We start from the raw sequence: 16,723 nt of genomic DNA, 5'->3' as shown, positions 1-16,723 counted from the left end.
TAGCAGCCAGCTGCAGTTTCCATGCATTACAAACGTCTGCTGGGGTTTCGTGAGATGTCCACGCCCCTGTGGCTCACAGTATACATGCCTGCATGCTCTGGCAGAGGATCTAGGAAGGTTGGCGGTCAGAGGCAGAGGAGAAAAGGCGGCCACGCACATGATGATCGGAGACTTCGTCGCTTGAAACCCGACAACTCAGATCTTCGAGTCCAGCTCCCATCTCAGAAAAGGTAAATATTTACCTTTAACACTGTCAGTGATGTTGAACCGACGCGATAGACGGATTTTCACTGTCCAAACGCGCAGCGGAGCCACAATAACGCAGTTATATTCGGCGGAGCGCTTCTCAAACAAGTTATCCGGATTACCGTTACTTTATGTCTTGATTATATAAATAGGGTCTGAATATGCTACAGAGTAATCTGCGTACAGGAAAGTGGACAGCATCGCTGTAAGAGAGCACCACTGAATCGCCACTAAAAACGTTTTAAGGTCGAACTGTAGCTCCTAACAGGATGACTTATATGATTTGTGCGACTGCAAGATGAATCACAGTTCTTCTTACTGTGTGAGCACTTTTCTCGGCGCTTCCGTTTTACATTAAAGTCTAAATACTTGAAAGTAGCTCCTTGGAAAAGAGAAATCCAATCCCGCAGTGCGGGCGGGTTTTTTTTTTTCCCATGTCCTTAATGAGACAGGACTTTTTGTATGCCTGGGGCTGGGTGTGTTCCAAACATGTCTGTTTTTGGATATCTGGGATTCAGGCAAGTTTCCTGTCAGGAAGGGACAAGGATATGGCCTGGTCAGTTCAATTCAATGGCTGACTCATCCAGTACCAAGACAGTATTTTTCCTTTACCTAACACAGAGTGTAGGCAGCCCTTTCAACCCTCCCCCTCCCCCCACCCCATTAAACCATGGACACCCCCAGGACTTCAGCTGAGTTGAATTAGTTTAGCCTCGTAAATCCATTTGTTTAGCCTCAACTTTTTTTTAGGACAGCAGTGAAATTCATATTATAAAATTAAGGACCTGCTGCTGGTTTTACACACATTCAGTTTGCTGTGTGTGGGGAATGATTGTGTTTCTGCACACATACATGCAGGTCCATCAGGGGTCTGTTCTTGGTCGATAACTCTTTAACTTTTACATACTCCCAGTTGGTGCTTTCATAAAGAATCCTAATATATTCCATCATACTTACACAGATGATACACAGTTGTACATGTTTTACTTTGATGATCTAACCTCTCTTCATAAATTAATGAGCTGAACTGATGACATTAATTGTTGGATGTCTCGAAACTTTTTAGAACTGAACACAGACCAGACGGTAATATTTGCTGGTGGTCCAAAAAAGTCAGACAGAAAATGTGTTCATATTTATCATCCCTTGCTCTGAAATACAGCGAGCAAGTCAGGAATCTGTTTTGGTGAATGGTCTTAGTTTTGACAGTCACTAGAACTGCTTTCTATCACTTTAAAAATATAGATCAAAAGTCAGAAATTTCTTATCTCAAGCTGACTCTGAGAAACTTGTCCGTGCATTCGTATCAAGCCCATTAGACTAGTCTAACACTCTGTTTGCTGGATTATACATTTGTTAGTAGGATGACTTCAGCTTGTTCAGTATCCAGGAACCAGAATCCTTACACGTCCTACTTCAAAGTGACTTTATTGTGGCAAGATGGCAATAAAACAGCAATAAGATGGAATCAGTTTGCTACCAGTTTGGAGTCCAGCCAGAATGCCATGGATCTGAAACAGGAATTCTAAAACTCCTCCACAAATAGCAACATAGTATAAATAAAAGTTTAATATTACGCTGACTCTGTTACTTACATGCAATACTTGAGTAAATTTAGCATCTATTAAACTGTCAACATCATAACTTCTTCATGAGTAGAAATGTGGCCAAACCACAGTTTAAAATGTAGCTGCTAGAATTCTTTAAAGACAAAAAAATGCCATCAACAAAATTCCATTGAGATGGATATCTCAAAACACTGAAACTTACACTTATTTGCATTGTTATTTGGAGCTAAGTGAGAAAAAATCATTTTTGCTGTGTGACTGAACCGACCCTCTAAAGTCAGCCATGGTTTCGTATAAACATCTCCTGAAGAGCTTCTCTCATTCCTTCCTGTTGTTATGATCGTGAAATGGAAGAATCGATATAGACACTCCAGGTGAAAAAACTTAATTGAACTATGAAAAACATGACGTCTCTAAAAGCTTCAGTCTTTTAGCAACATGTTCAAGAATACTTTACGGCTAAACGTATTAATAATGCAAGACAAAGTTTTATTGACCGTAGCTATTTAGTGCCGTGGAGCTGTGTATGATCAAATGTTGCACTTTATAATCTAACAACTATTTAGATCGTTCAGTCATTTTCCGGTTGTAGAGACATGCTATGCACTATATAGTTCACACTGGAATGTTTTACTACAAAAATCCGTGTGGAGAGTGTTTGTCACACGCCTCTTCAGTTTAAATGACAGTGTAGCCAAGCTACTGCCAGACAGACACTGGAAACAGGATCCTGCAGCTGCAGTACTTTAAAGGTGGCCACATAATGACAGTGTGAGGGACTCTGCTCTTTTTCATGCTACCGGTTTTAACAAAATTAAGCTTTAAATAGCCTGTAAAGAGATTAATAGCTCCAACATCTTGCTGTTGTGTATACAAGCTAAGTGCTGTGATTGGTTATGATCAGTTTTGTTAGTCATCGTGTTGCCAGGTGTGAACCGACTCTGCAAAACCAGTGGGCTTTTTGGACTGTGAAATTAATGTCCAAACACTTGTCAGAATGAGTAATTTTTATCGTCCTATGTATAGAATGGCTCTTAATAAATTACATTTGAGATGGGTACAGTGTCAGAGTTCCACTTGAGATGAGGTTTGGGCAAAGAGAGAAAGTTCAGAGTTCAAAAGTCATCTATCTGGATTGTGGGAAGTAGGAAAATACATGTTTTTGATTCATTGTGAATTTCTGGACCAATACCATACCAGTATGGTCAGATAACAGTGAAAAAAATGTTTTGTCAAAGTAATTTAAAGCATCATTCTGGAAGCACAAAAGAAACTCATCTATATCCAGATACTTTTGTGGTTAATCTTCTTTTAGTGAATGCAGATTGAGACCACAAATTGACCACAAATCAATGAAATTGAATGTTTCAGTCCCTTGATGTGGACCAAGTTTGTAGATTGCATTGATTACCTCACAACGTTGGGCTGCAGTCCACATATTGTGTCCTTTAACAGTTTCTCCACCCTACTTTATGATAACATGAATGCCCAGGCCTGTGGGCTTGGTCCTGGAATATTGTTGAAAGCTTTGATATTTCAAGGTTAAAAAGAAAACAATGGAAAAATGGCTTGATATTTGGTAAAAATGTTTGGGAGCTTGAATGGAACCTAAGAAATGAACATTTTTGGCACCTTTGAAAGGAAAGTTTAAAAACTGCTTTGACTGATAAGCAAAAAGCAGAATACTCAAAAGCCAAATTAAAATGGTTAGCCAAACATTAAAGATGTGACAGAGTTCAAACAACAACAACAAAAGGGATGTAAGATGCATCATGAATGTCAGTGGTGGTGAGTGGCTTTGAAAAGGAATGCCCTGTGAATTTAATAATGTCATTGTTTTCTCTGAGGCTAATACATTTCCCAATTGTACTATCTAAGAGTTATGTGGTGTTCTTTTCCATTGTTTTGTAACAGGCACCATGATTCCTGTGATGGAATTCCGGCAGTTTTCTGAACAACAGACAGCGTTCAGAGTCCTGAAGCCGTGGTGGGATGTGTTCACTGACTATCTGTCTGTAATGATGCTTATGATTGGCGTCTTTGGATGTACTCTTCAGGTCAGTAAGACTGACTCACCATGATGTATTTACTTAAAGAAAGAGACTAATGGAAGTGTAGCTAATACACAGTAACCCACAAGTTTGGATTCAAACATTCTGTTTATGTGATAAGAGAAGTTTTTCTACAGTTTTTTCATTAAATCTAATAATAATTAGACTCAGAGAAAGTCTATACTCTCCCAGATGGCAACATTACTGCTTTGCTTTCTGCTTTGGAACCAGCTCAAAAAAGCGCTAATTATGTGTTTTTACAACCAAGCCTGTGTGAAGCAAGGGAGGCATTCAGCCCATCAGGAGTGTACCAGTGGAAACTTTAACCGCCCAGCCACTTTTAGTAAACAGAAGACTCCTAACTCCTGTGAGGCGCTACTTGACTTCACTCTCTGTGTGAAATGGGGACGTTTTTTGAATGTTGTACAACTCTTTAGTGTAAATCCTGGAAATGATACCAAAACAGTTTAAGAAAAATGTTAACAGGAAATTTATCAAGCTAGAAGCTGCCATTGTTTCCCATTCTCACCATTACAGTGTTTGGACGTGATCTGATTGGTTGTAAATTGAGTGAACAATTCTTTTTGTAGCCAAGTTTAGTTTAGAAGTCAGTCCAAACCATTGTGGGGTTTTATGTAAACGGATTACGCTGCCTGACACAGAAATCTCGTCACTTACTGTATAGTTTGAGTTTTTAAAATTCTGCAGTTCAATCAGTCAGTCTTCAGAGACGTTTACTGACTTGACTTTGCATTGCTGTCTGTGATATCTGCAGCGCAACTGCATTCCTTACTATAGTGATAATGTCATTTTGTGTCCGCACTTCTCACTTAAATGGGCTGAGAATCTGAGTTTCAAACAGGTAAACAGAGTCCACATAACATCTCCTCCTCAGAGCCCCATTTCCTGTCATTAGCATCTCAGAGTCAAGCAGCTGTTTTTCATTATTTACATTACAAGTAAACACCGAAGGCATTTGTTTTTTACTGATGCCATTTGGTGGATAGCGCTCAGTGTGTTTACATGCAGTCAGGAGAGCAGGTTACATAGAGCACCCAAGTAAAGTTAATGAGAGAATGCTTTATATGCACTGTAATAATGTGGTAACTTTGTGTGGCTTACTGAAATCCATGCACGGCTCTCTCTCAGTGAAAATGTAAGTAACAAGGATAACACATACGTCTCCGACTGACTAAGAACTTTAGGAATGACTAAATGGTAGAAAAACAGAAATCAAAACAGCAGTGTATCTGGGATGTACTGGATTTTTTGTATCTGTGTCACAGGTGCAGTCAGAAGAGGGCTCTTTAGTGTATTATCTCCTTACAGTGCAAAAGTGTCTGATTTTTAACAAATAGTTCAACCTTTAGCAGTGAATACTGACTTGTTTTGACTTCCTCATGTTACTCAAGCTAATGGAGTGTGTGTGGTGTTTTAATCAGACATCGATTCCTGTCTAATCAAAGATGGGAAATGCCATAAAGACTTTGCTTCTCTTTTTCTGGAGAAGCAGTGTTTATCCATGCGAACATTCAGACCAGTAACAGCCAGCAAAACATGGAAGATGCAGGGTAGCATTTTGTTATGTCGCGTGATATGGGACATTCAGTTTGAGGAAAAGATCTATGATACTGAAGGCTTATCAGATCTGGGAAGCTATCACAGTGACCATTATGCTCTAAACTACTTAATTGCATAATGTCTCCTGGGTTGAAGCAGTCCATGTTCTAATTCAACACATATTTCGTGCAAAAAAATACTGTAATACTTGCATCAGGACAAACATATGATGCTGTCTTAGGATCATATGTCCTTGAGTCGAGGGTTGCCACCACTATTTTATTTCTTGCATAAAATATTTTAACTTTTGAGAAATGTTTTCTTGCTCAGCCATTAAAACTACTGAGTTTAGGTTTGCATTTGTTATAAAAGATCATGGTGTAGGTTACAACAGACCCAATAGGCAGTTTGACAACTGTAGCCACTCTATGATTAATCCTCCATTTCCAGGGTTACCAGTTTTGGCCCTATGGCTGGTTTGCTGAAACCTGCAAGGATATAAATGTCAAAATGTCCTGATTATAAATGTTCTTGTGAATTATTTTCGAGAAAGCAAATTACCCTTGAAACGTAACTGAGAAACAATTTAGTACTTTAAGCCACAAAGGCTTGTTGCTCATTGATTGTACCTGACGGTTGATTGCTAGGGGACATTCTGGTGTTCTAATGGTATTTATCATACGTCAATCAGCAGTGTCCTTTGCTTTCATTGTTAGTTGCTTCAAAGGCTCACCTTTAAGTTAACAAAAGCTTAACTGTGGACCCTTCATTGCATGAAATCTGAAAAACACTCATTTCTGTGTCTGACTGAGCCTTATTATGCATTTCTTCTTTCTAATATATATATTATATTTTTTTTTAATTTCATTTTAGGTAATGCACGATAAAATCATATGCCTTCCTCAGAGAATATCATTGCCTCCAGACAACAGCAGTGAAGTAGAGTTGAAGTCACCATTACATCTGCAGTCCAACACCTCAACTGTACCAACAGGCCTGAAGACCAATCTAGATCTTCAACAGTACAGTTTCATCAACCAAATGTGCTATGAGAATGCCTTGCATTGGTATGCCAAATACTTTCCCTATTTGGTGCTCATGCACACTTTAGTTTTCATGGTGTGTAGCAACTTCTGGTTCAAGTTCCCTGGCTCAAGCTCTAAAATAGAGCATTTTATCTCTATGCTTGGCAAGTGCTTCGACTCTCCCTGGACCACACGAGCTTTGTCGGAAGTGTCTGGAGAAAATCCAGAAGAACAGGATCATAAAAAGGACACCGCTTCTAGGTCTAACATTCCTATGTCTCCGGGGGAAGGCAGCCTCGAGAAGACGCAGTCCCTCCGTTCTATTGCCGAAAAGATTGTTGTCGACCAGCCATCAGCAAGTGTTCTTGATAAAAAAGAGGGTGAACAAGCTAAAGCTCTGTTTGAAAAGGTGAAGAAGTTCCGTTTGCATGTTGAGGAAGGAGATATCCTTTACCTCATGTATGTTTGCCAGACTGTATTCAAGGTGTTTAAATTCCTTTTGATCATTGCTTATAACAGCGCTCTAGTAAATAACGTAAATAATACAGTACATTGCAACGGTATCGAGGAGATCCAGAACATGACAGGCTACAAAGTCTTCGAATGCAATCACACCATGGCTCATCTCTTTTCTAAGTTGTCTTGCTGTTACCTGTTCTTGGTGTCTGTCTATGGATTAACAAGCCTCTACACCTCCTACTGGCTGTTTTACCGCTCACTGAAAGAATACTCATTCGAGTATGTGCGACAGGAAACGGGGATCAGTGACATCCCAGATGTCAAGAATGACTTTGCTTTCATGCTTCACATGATTGACCAGTATGACCCGCTGTATTCCAAACGATTTGCAGTTTTTCTCTCCGAAGTCAGTGAGAACAAACTGAAACAGCTCAGTCTCAACCATGAGTGGACTGCAGAGAAACTGCGTCAGAGACTCCAGACCAACTCCAACAACAAACTTGAACTACAGCTGTTCATGTTCCCTGGTTTACCCGACACTGTCTTTGAACTGACAGAGCTGCAGTCACTCAAGCTGGAACTCATCAACAATGTCACCATCCCTGCCTCAATCTCACAGCTGCAAGATCTTCAGGAGCTGTCTCTTTACCAGTGCTCTTTAAAGTTGCACACAACTGCTACATCTTTCCTCAAAGAGAACCTGAAAGTGCTTCGTGTGAAGTTCGACGATAACAGGGAACTTCCAAACTGGATGTATGGCCTGCGAAATTTAGAGGAGCTCTATCTTACTGGGTCCCTCAGCTCTGATGCCTCCAAGAATATAGTTCTTGAGTCTCTGCGGGAAATGAAGTGTCTCAAAACACTCTCCCTTAAGAGCAGCTTAACCAAGATACCCCAGTCGATTGTGGATGTTTCCAGCCATCTGCAGCAACTCTATTTACACAACGATGGCACTAAGCTAGTAATGCTCAACAACCTGAAAAAGATGACCAATCTAATAGAGCTGGAGCTAGTGCGCTGTGATCTGGAGCGCATTCCGCATGCAGTCTTTAGCCTAACAAGTCTGCAAAAGCTTGACCTGAAAGAGAATAACCTTCGTTCGATAGAGGAGATTGTCAGCTTCCAGCATCTGCGGAAGCTCACTTGCCTCAAACTCTGGTACAACAGCATCATGTATATCCCAGAGCATATCAAAAAACTCGGCAGCTTAGAGCACCTCTACTTCAGCCACAACAAGATTGAGATATTGCCTTCACACCTGTTCTTGTGCAACAAGCTGCGCTACCTGGACCTATCCAACAATGACATCCGTTTCATTCCTCCAGAAATCGGAGTTCTTCAGAGTCTGCAGTACCTTTCTGTCTCTTGTAACAAAATTGAAAATCTACCAGATGAACTGTTCTTTTGCAAAAAGCTGAAAACGCTAAAGCTTGGCAAGAACTCGCTGTCCAAACTCTCGCCAAAAATATCCTATCTAGCTCATCTGACCTACCTGGAGCTCAAAGGCAACCACTTTGAGTTCCTGCCACAGGAGCTTGCTTTCTGTCGCGCTTTGAAGCGCAGTGGCCTTATAGTGGAGGAGACACTGTTTGAAACTCTGCCTTCAGATGTCAGGGATCAAATGAAGGCTGAGTGAGATGCCTTACTGTAGCCGTAGTGCCTGCTGTTTGTTCTGTCTATCAATTCAGAGCATTTGTTTAATATGAAGTCATTGTTATATTTAAGTATTACACAATAGGCTAGAGATATCTTTTTGTTTGTTTGTTTTATTAACGGAAGGAAAATGACATATTCATCTACTGTCACATTGAGTGTGGCTGCTGCAGGGACACTTTATATGGCCACTACTCAGTCTTAAGGAGCGAGTTCAGCATTATGAGAAAGTTTTCTTTTTCTTTCTAAAAGTTTTATGAAAAGTTTTATTTTAGTCACACATCTGTCTGTTAACCAGTAGTCACTGATACAGCCAGGTCAGCTCTTTCTCCCTGAAGTCTCTGATAAAATAACTCTCTGCTGCCTCTAGCTTTATATACATAAAGTGATATTGATTTTTCTCTTTAATCTGTGGAGAGGGAAGAAGCTTATTTCCCATACTGTTAAAGCCTTTCTTCAAAGCCTATTTCCAGTCACTGCGTCATGACATAACTTGATCACTGAATGTAAATCTTCACATTCATGACCACACATTTATGTGTAGGCCAGTAGCTTTAGGCTGTACTGTATATATTTACATCTAAGAGACTGTTACTTCACATGGATCACAGAAAAAGAGGAAAGTACTTATGAAATATACATAGAATCTAGAAACTTAGAATGAAACTAGAATTAAACAGTTCTCTATTGTAGGAAGCTGTCATTTTAAAGTGCATTAAAAACCTGAAGGATGATGTCACACTGGTCTTTGTCTTTGTCTCCTAAGTGTGAGCAAAAAATATGCAGCGTAAGAAATATGCATTTTCATGAACAGTATTTTTATGTCATTGACCAATAAAATTTGAGTTTTTAAAAAAAATGTCATTTGGAATTTCTAAATGTCAGAATATTGCAAATAAAATGCAATACAATTTTGATTCTATTGGTTTACTGACCAGTGATGCAAAATCTAAAGCGTCTAAAAGAGGGAACAGCACAAAGGACAATGTCCTGTATTCGACTGTGTTGTGGGATAAAACATCACCTGCTGGCTGTTGAGGATTAATAACTGTAAAGAAGATTATTATTGGAAGTGCACAGGGCCTCAGATAAAAAACAATGTAGTTGGTATGAAGTGTCTACAAAATAATTTACATGGTTATCTGGGAAAAATATTTAAGCCCAAAAAGGCATTTTTTAAAAAGTTATGTTATTTGATTCAGCAATTGTGAAAATGCTTTGCATCTACAAAAAAGGAAAATGAAAGAAATCTTCTCTCACAGTTATCATTTGTTATTCAGTAATTACAAGCTCATGAAATCTGTAACCCATAAACTGTAAGATGTAATTCCAAGATGTGGTCACGTTTTTGCCTTTTGGTGAATGAAATGTGCCTTTGTAAACAAAGGGGGCTTGGTTGCAGCTGTCAGTAAAAGATTTTTTTATTAATTAAAAGGGGAAATGCAGTGTAATAAAAAAGGGCTCGCATGTTCCCGTTTGAAAGTGAAGGCTGACAATCAGAAAATTGAGTGTTTTCTTGCACTCTCTACTAAACCAGCCGAGCTTCAGTTTTAAATGTGGCGTTTGCACTTTTGCCACGGTCCCTAACTTCAGTGGCTCATCCTGCACTTTGCTGTCAATTGAAACAAGGGCTTCAAAACGCTCTGTGCCGTCGTGTCAGATCCTGATGTGGGACAGAAAACATGCGCAACATTAGGGAAGATTTCACCTGCGCATGAAAAATGCACAGTTTCACGGACCTGGTGCAAAGTCCTGAGGTGGTCCGGCCCCGGTGAACGAGCATATCAAACAAACGGTGTTCACCTTCAGCAGCTGGTGCTGCCGTGCCGGCTGTATCGCCCAGTCAGAGGCAGAGGACCGGACCATCTGAAGCCGAGTAGGGGTAGTCAGATAAGCTGCTTACAGCTCTGCCGGCAGGCCCACGGTTGAACTAGTGCGAAGAATGGACGGATTCATCTCATCAGGGAAACATGGCAAGTGAGAAGAGGCGTTGTTCGGTACTGCTGGCATCCGCAAAACCGGATCAGACTCCCTGAAGGTGAGTATGTGGCTGTTTTAGTGTAAATCATCTAAGGTCTTTAAATGTACCCGCAGTGCGTTGGCTCAATAACATTAGCAGGCTATATGGCGTTATGAAATTTAGTGGAGCTGGACAGAGAATTAAACCTGCACGGAGTGTACTGTTTTAATGTGAAAGTGATTTTCTGCAGCCGAAGACAGATTTTTTTGTGCTGCGTTTAAAGGCGTCACGTACATCCCCCACCTCTTGTTTTGAGTGCATGGATGCGTCTTGCTGCTGGAGCCGGTCTCAGCCTGCTCTGCAGCCCCATGGAAAACAGTGACCTTCATGCTTTACACACAACAGATTTATTCGCAGGGGTAAACAATTATATTTAGTTTTTTTCTTTAAATAGCAACACCGAAGCAGCTGTTTGTATCATGTGTTTTCAGTGCTCAAACAGTATTCAGCATGTTAAGCCTCTCTAGAGCCACTATGACAGTGTCACGAAAGTGCAGAGAAAACCAGGAACAGAAAAGAGACGCAATAGATGCTTAGGATTTACAGCTGCTCTGCAGACTGCACCGTTTGTTTTGCACACTGACATCTCATATCATGTCTCAGTTCAAGTGCGGGCTCCTCTTTAAAGCTACAATCCCAAGAGGCTGTCCTCTCTGAGTCTGCTCTAAATGTTCCTGAGAAATGTAGCTGTAGCTGAAATTTGAGACAGGGATACTAGCTGTGCATTTTTTCACTAAACCCCTAATGGATCCAGCTTTATGAGAATAAATGTGATTGCAGTGGAGTCATTTTAATTTAAGTGAAAAAAAGGGAGGATTAATGGTAAGAAGGTTGCACTTGGACATGTTAAACTGCAATTGTCCATTATAGCGTGACATCTACAACATTGTCACCTCCCCAATTTCTTTATTTTTTAAGTCAGGGAAGGCTTTTACAGAGTACCACTGGGATGAGAATATCTGTAAACAGCTTACAAGGTAGTTCTAAGACTCCTTCATGTGTGGGTTTATTATGGACCGAGACATTATGCGAAAACAATTCAGTACAAGAACATCAACTGTGATATAATCCTATGCACATTTTCTTACTAAAGTTGTTTTCTGTTGCAGGAATGTTCACGCTCACAGAAGTAGCCTCCCTGAATGACATCCAGCCAACTTACAGAATACTGAAGCCATGGTGGGATGTCTTCATGGATTATCTTGGTATTGTCATGTTGATGTTGGCCATATTTTCTGGAACCATGCAGTTAACTAAGGACCAAGTGGTTTGTCTTCCCATTCTGGAGCAAACTCCAGAGGGGTCCGGGGGTTTCTTGGAACCTGAAGCGCCAGAGCCAACCAATGGCTTTTGGAACAAAGAGAGTGCCATTGGGGAGCAAGCTGCTCCTCTCATGGCTAAAAGGCCTCCCGACAGCGTCACGCCTACCATTCACTTCACACAACCAGCTACCATCGGACAGCCCTATCCTACAGGCGTCAGGACCAAGCTGGATTTTCAGCAGTATGTTTTTGTCAACCAGATGTGCTACCATGTCGCCCTACCTTGGTATTCAAAATATTTCCCATACCTTGCTCTAATTCACACTATTGTGTTGATGGTCAGTAGCAACTTCTGGTTCAAATACCCCAAAACAAGCTCAAAAGTAGAACATTTTGTTTCCATACTGGGAAAGTGTTTTGAATCACCTTGGACTACCAAAGCTCTGTCTGAGACTGCGTGCGAGGATTCGTCAGAGAACAAGCAGAGGCTGGCCGGGGCCTCCTCTCTCCTGAAACATCTGTCCACAAGTAGCGAGGAGGGGAGTCCGAACCAGTCCGCTCCGGTGCTGACTAAATCTGGGGTTACCTTTTCTGCTGAAAAGCTTGTGAGTGAAATTCCCTCCATGACTATACTGGACAAGAAAGATGGCGAGCAAGCGAAGGCCCTGTTTGAGAAAGTTCGGAAATTCCGTGCTCATGTTGAAGACAGTGATTTGATTTATAGACTCTATGCCATACAGACAGTTATCAAAACTGTGAAATTTATTTTGATCCTGTGCTACACAATGACGTTTGTTGCTTATATAGATTTTGACCATGTGTGTGAGCCTGAAATAAAGCATTTGACTGGATATACCAAGTTCCATTGTACACATAACATGGCATTTATGTTAAACAAGCTCCTTGTTAGTTATATTGCTCTCATATGCGTTTATGGCGTGATCTGCATATACACACTGTTCTGGCTTTTTCGGCGACCACTCAAGGAGTATTCCTTTGAAAAAGTCAGAGAGGAGAGCAGCTTCAGTGACATTCCTGATGTTAAAAATGACTTTGCATTCCTTCTCCACATGGTTGATCAATACGACCAGCTGTATTCAAAGCGTTTTGGGGTTTTTCTCTCTGAGGTGAGTGAGAATAAACTTCGGGAAATCAGCCTGAACCATGAATGGACATTTGACAAGTTGCGCCAGCATGTAACGCGCAATCCTCAAGATAAGTTGGAACTTCATCTTTTCATGCTGTCTGGAGTTCCGGATGCTGTGTTTGATCTCACTGACTTGGAAATTCTGAAACTAGAATTAATCCCAGAAGCCAAAATAACAGCGAAGATCTCACAAATGACAAACCTCCAGGAGCTGCACTTCTACCACTGTCCTGCCAAAGTTGAGCAGACAGCTTTCATTTTCCTTCGTGATCACCTCCGATGCCTTCATGTCAAATTCACAGATGTTGCAGAGATTCCTAGCTGGGTATACATGTTGAAAAATTTAAGGGAACTCTACTTGGTGGGTAACCTGAACTCTGAAAACAACAAACTGATTGGACTTGAGTCCCTGCGAGATCTCAGGCATCTGAAGATTCTGCACCTCAAAAGCAACCTCACAAAGATCCCTACAAACATAACCGACCTGTCACCACATCTGTTAAAGCTGGTTATTCATAATGATGGTACAAAGCTCTTAGTGCTGAACAGTTTGAAGAAAATGATGAACCTTGCAGAACTGGAACTGCATAACTGTGAACTGGAACGAATCCCTCATGCCATCTTCAGTTTGAACAACCTTCAGGAACTTGATCTCAAATCCAACAACATTCGCACCATTGAAGAGGTCATCAGCTTTCAGCACCTGAAAAGACTAACGTGTCTCAAACTTTGGCACAATAAGATCATCACTATTCCACTGTCAATCAGCCATGTTAAAAACCTGGAGTCGCTCTATCTCTCACACAACAAGCTGGAATCTCTACCTTCACCATTATTCACACTTCTCAAGTTGCGGCACCTCGATGTTAGCCATAATTCTATAGTGGTAATCCCACCAGAGGTGGGCTTTCTCCAGAACCTCCTATATTTTGCTATTGCAGGTAACAAAGTCGAGGCACTCCCCAAGCAACTGTTCAAATGCACCAAACTAAGGACTTTATGCCTTGGCCACAACTGTATCTCCTCTGTTCCAGAGAAAATTGGCCAACTTTCTCAGCTCACACATCTGGAATTGAAGGGAAACTGTCTGGATCGTCTCCCAGCTCAGCTTGGTCAGTGTTCCCTCCTTCGCAGGAGCTGCCTGATTGTGGAGGATCATCTCTTTGACTCACTTCCAATTGAAGTAAAAGAGAGCATCAATCAGGAAACCAGTGTTTCTTTTGCTAATGGATGTAAATGTTTAAGTGATGGACGGTAGTTACATCCTATATGACATCAAATGTCGGCCATTTTCTCTCAAATCTTTGTTTTTTTAAGTGCATCACTGCTAGAAAAAAGCTGACTAGAGTGCACATGTTGGGCTCTTAGGGTTGTACACAGTAAACATAGTATAGCAAATACAGGGTTGGTACCACTGGAAATGTCATGGCTTGTGTCTTGTCTTGATTTCTTTCCCTTTTTCCTTTTATTTTTAGTTATTGTAAATGCATAGCAGCACCTCAAACACCTTATACTTCTTACCATAGTATTCACAAACATCTATAGTAGATTAATGGGAAACTATATATTATTGAAAGTGTACCCCTTTATTGCGGTGACTTAATTTGTTTTTTTGTTTTTGTTTTGTTTTTTCAGATTAACTTTACGATGAGTATTTTGTGTAAAGAGTGAGATGAAAAGGATTGATGCCTGCATGCATCTCCAGCCATATCTGACAATGAAGTATAAAACTGCAACCTGGAGATGATTAGCTTAGTTTAGCTTAGCTTAGCAAAAAGATTGGAAAAATGGGGAAACAGCTACAATCCGTGAACTGACCATGAAATTACATTCATGCATATTTAAAGTTAAATAAGTAGCATACAGTATTCATCTTGTTTGTTGAACAAAATCAAGTGGTTTCTCCGTATTTTTAGTCTTTAATATTGAGCTCAGCTAACTGTAGCTCTATATTTAGCATGAATACATTCTATCAATCTTTTCATGTAACTCTCACAAAAAAAAGTATTATTTCTCAAAATGGCAGCACTTTAATCAGATAATGTTAATTTCTTTGTTTTTGTGTGTGCCTTATTTATTTTCTGTTGTTTTTGCTGTTTTCTCTTTTAACAAACATTTTACATTTAATACTTAAAGTTAACAGAAGCATCTCTTTTCAGAAACAATGTTGTCATTTTCCTGGATAATAAACAGAGCTCACTGGTTTTAGTGTTTTTATCAAGCACTTTATCTCTACTTTCAAATCGAATCTGTACGAGAGAGATAACAGGGTGCCGTTTATGGGAAGTGGTATCGCTTTTTGGATTTTTTTTAAATGCATTTCAGTTACAATTACAGAGATGTGCTTAAAACTACAAAACCAAAGCTATCATGGAGACTGTAAATGAGGATGTGATTTGAATCCTTCAAAAATCTCAACTTCATCTGTATTGTTATTGTAAACATTTCAAAACTGTTAGTGTCAGGAACCTCACTTCTCATGCACAACAAGCTGGAGTCTTTACCTTCACTCACCCTCCTCATGTACTACCACTAACCAATAAACCACAGTTAACTGTATACTCTCATTAACCGATTCCACCTTCTTTAGGCTTATCATGCATTTTGAAGATGTACACCTATATGTTGAAATTTCCATTAACCTCTTTTGCTACTGCTTCAGTCTTTAATTATCTTTTTTTTTCTTTTTTAATGAATAGACACCATAATCCTTTCAGCCAAATCACAAAGATGCTTTGTTTAATTATTATTTTTACTTTAGCTGTTATGTCTAGTTATGTTGTACTGTTCTGATCAGTATATTTCTCATGTATTTTTTGTGTATTTACATTGTGTTTTCTGTGTTTTTCTGCACAGCACTTTGTAAACCTGTTTCTAAAATGCGCTATGATATATAATAAAGGAATGCTACACAGTTATTATTGCTATTATGAAATGCTAGAAATTATAATAAAATTGCACTGAAATACTTTTAAGCACAAAAATGTGGAATTATTCTGTATATTTGTGCTGTGAAAGCCTTGATGTCTCATATCTCACTGTTCTTTTTGTTTGGTTGTTTGTTTTTTTTAAACATATTTTCTTTGCTTAGCCAGAACCGGTTTTTCTCCTCCAGCAGTAAGAAAACTGCTGACATGTTGTTTTACCAGACACCTGCACACACCTGGGCTACATGAAAAAATGCAACAGTCACTTTTTACCTGACAGCCTTCTACTTTTTAGTATTGCCTATGTACTACATTCATCACCAGTTTATTGCAGGGTCAACACAGAAAGATTCACACACGTTTAAATTCATACCTACAGACCATTTAGAATGAGCATTTAACCTAATAGATGGATGGTTTTGGACTGTGGGAGGAAGCTGAGCCGGAGAGGATTCATAACAGGAAGAACATGCCAAAGCTATCCAGGATGAAATGAATGAAATAGATCTATCTATCTATCTGTAATATTTAATTTGGTGTCAAACGTGGTACACTTCAAACTAGTGAAACATTGTAAATGTGGAAGACTTTCTGAAACTAAATACATTTCTTGTGTAGTGTTGCCCCCTTGTGGAAATAATTTGTTCCTACATGTGTTTTTGTTTTCTAAGTAGTATTTACTACATTGGGTATGTTTTCAAACATCCACCTTATCTTGTTATTCTAAGATATTTATCAGACAGTAATATGGACCATTTAAATTAAACTGTAGCGATTTGCACTTAATTTACTAACAAATAACTAA

General features: G+C 39.7%; 2 protein-coding genes across 3 annotated transcripts; both read left to right on the top strand.

Moving 5' to 3' along the window:
* The first annotated feature begins 79 nt into the window (after positions 1-79).
* lrrc8c (leucine rich repeat containing 8 VRAC subunit C) lies at positions 80-9,301 on the top strand. Its single transcript, XM_031730555.2, has 3 exons — positions 80-230; positions 3,729-3,871; positions 6,299-9,301. The coding sequence occupies exons 2-3, from the start codon at positions 3,734-3,736 to the stop codon at positions 8,543-8,545; spliced, it is 2,385 nt and encodes a 794-aa protein (XP_031586415.2). The 5' UTR covers positions 80-230; positions 3,729-3,733; the 3' UTR covers positions 8,546-9,301.
* Positions 9,302-9,903: 602 nt separating this feature from the next.
* On the top strand, positions 9,904-15,960 carry lrrc8db (leucine rich repeat containing 8 VRAC subunit Db). 2 transcript variants are annotated; one of them, XM_039606341.1, is made up of 2 exons: positions 9,904-10,600; positions 11,692-15,960. In XM_039606341.1, exon 2 carries the CDS (start codon positions 11,694-11,696, stop codon positions 14,247-14,249), a length of 2,556 nt encoding a protein of 851 aa, XP_039462275.1. In that variant the 5' UTR covers positions 9,904-10,600; positions 11,692-11,693; the 3' UTR covers positions 14,250-15,960. The 2 variants fall into 2 exon arrangements, with proteins under 2 accessions (XP_039462275.1, XP_039462276.1); XM_039606342.1 differs by lacking the exon at positions 9,904-10,600 and adding an exon at positions 10,849-10,941.
* Positions 15,961-16,723: the final 763 nt, after the last annotated feature.

This window comes from Oreochromis aureus, linkage group 23 (genome assembly GCF_013358895.1).
Source record: "Oreochromis aureus strain Israel breed Guangdong linkage group 23, ZZ_aureus, whole genome shotgun sequence".
In the NCBI taxonomy this organism is placed as follows: Eukaryota; Metazoa; Chordata; class Actinopteri; order Cichliformes; family Cichlidae; genus Oreochromis; species Oreochromis aureus.
This window is presented reverse-complemented; position numbering and strand designations above follow the sequence as displayed.

Bases quoted from the DNA above. Each gene is read 5' to 3' on its own strand.
- lrrc8c (XM_031730555.2), top strand. From the start codon at position 3,734: ATGATTCCTGTGATGGAATTCCGGCAGTTTTCTGAACAACAGACAGCG. The intron at 3,872-6,298 runs GTCAGTAAGACT...ATTTCATTTTAG, and splicing joins TCTTTGGATGTACTCTTCAG to GTAATGCACGATAAAATCAT.
- lrrc8db (XM_039606341.1), top strand. From the start codon at position 11,694: ATGTTCACGCTCACAGAAGTAGCCTCCCTGAATGACATCCAGCCAACT.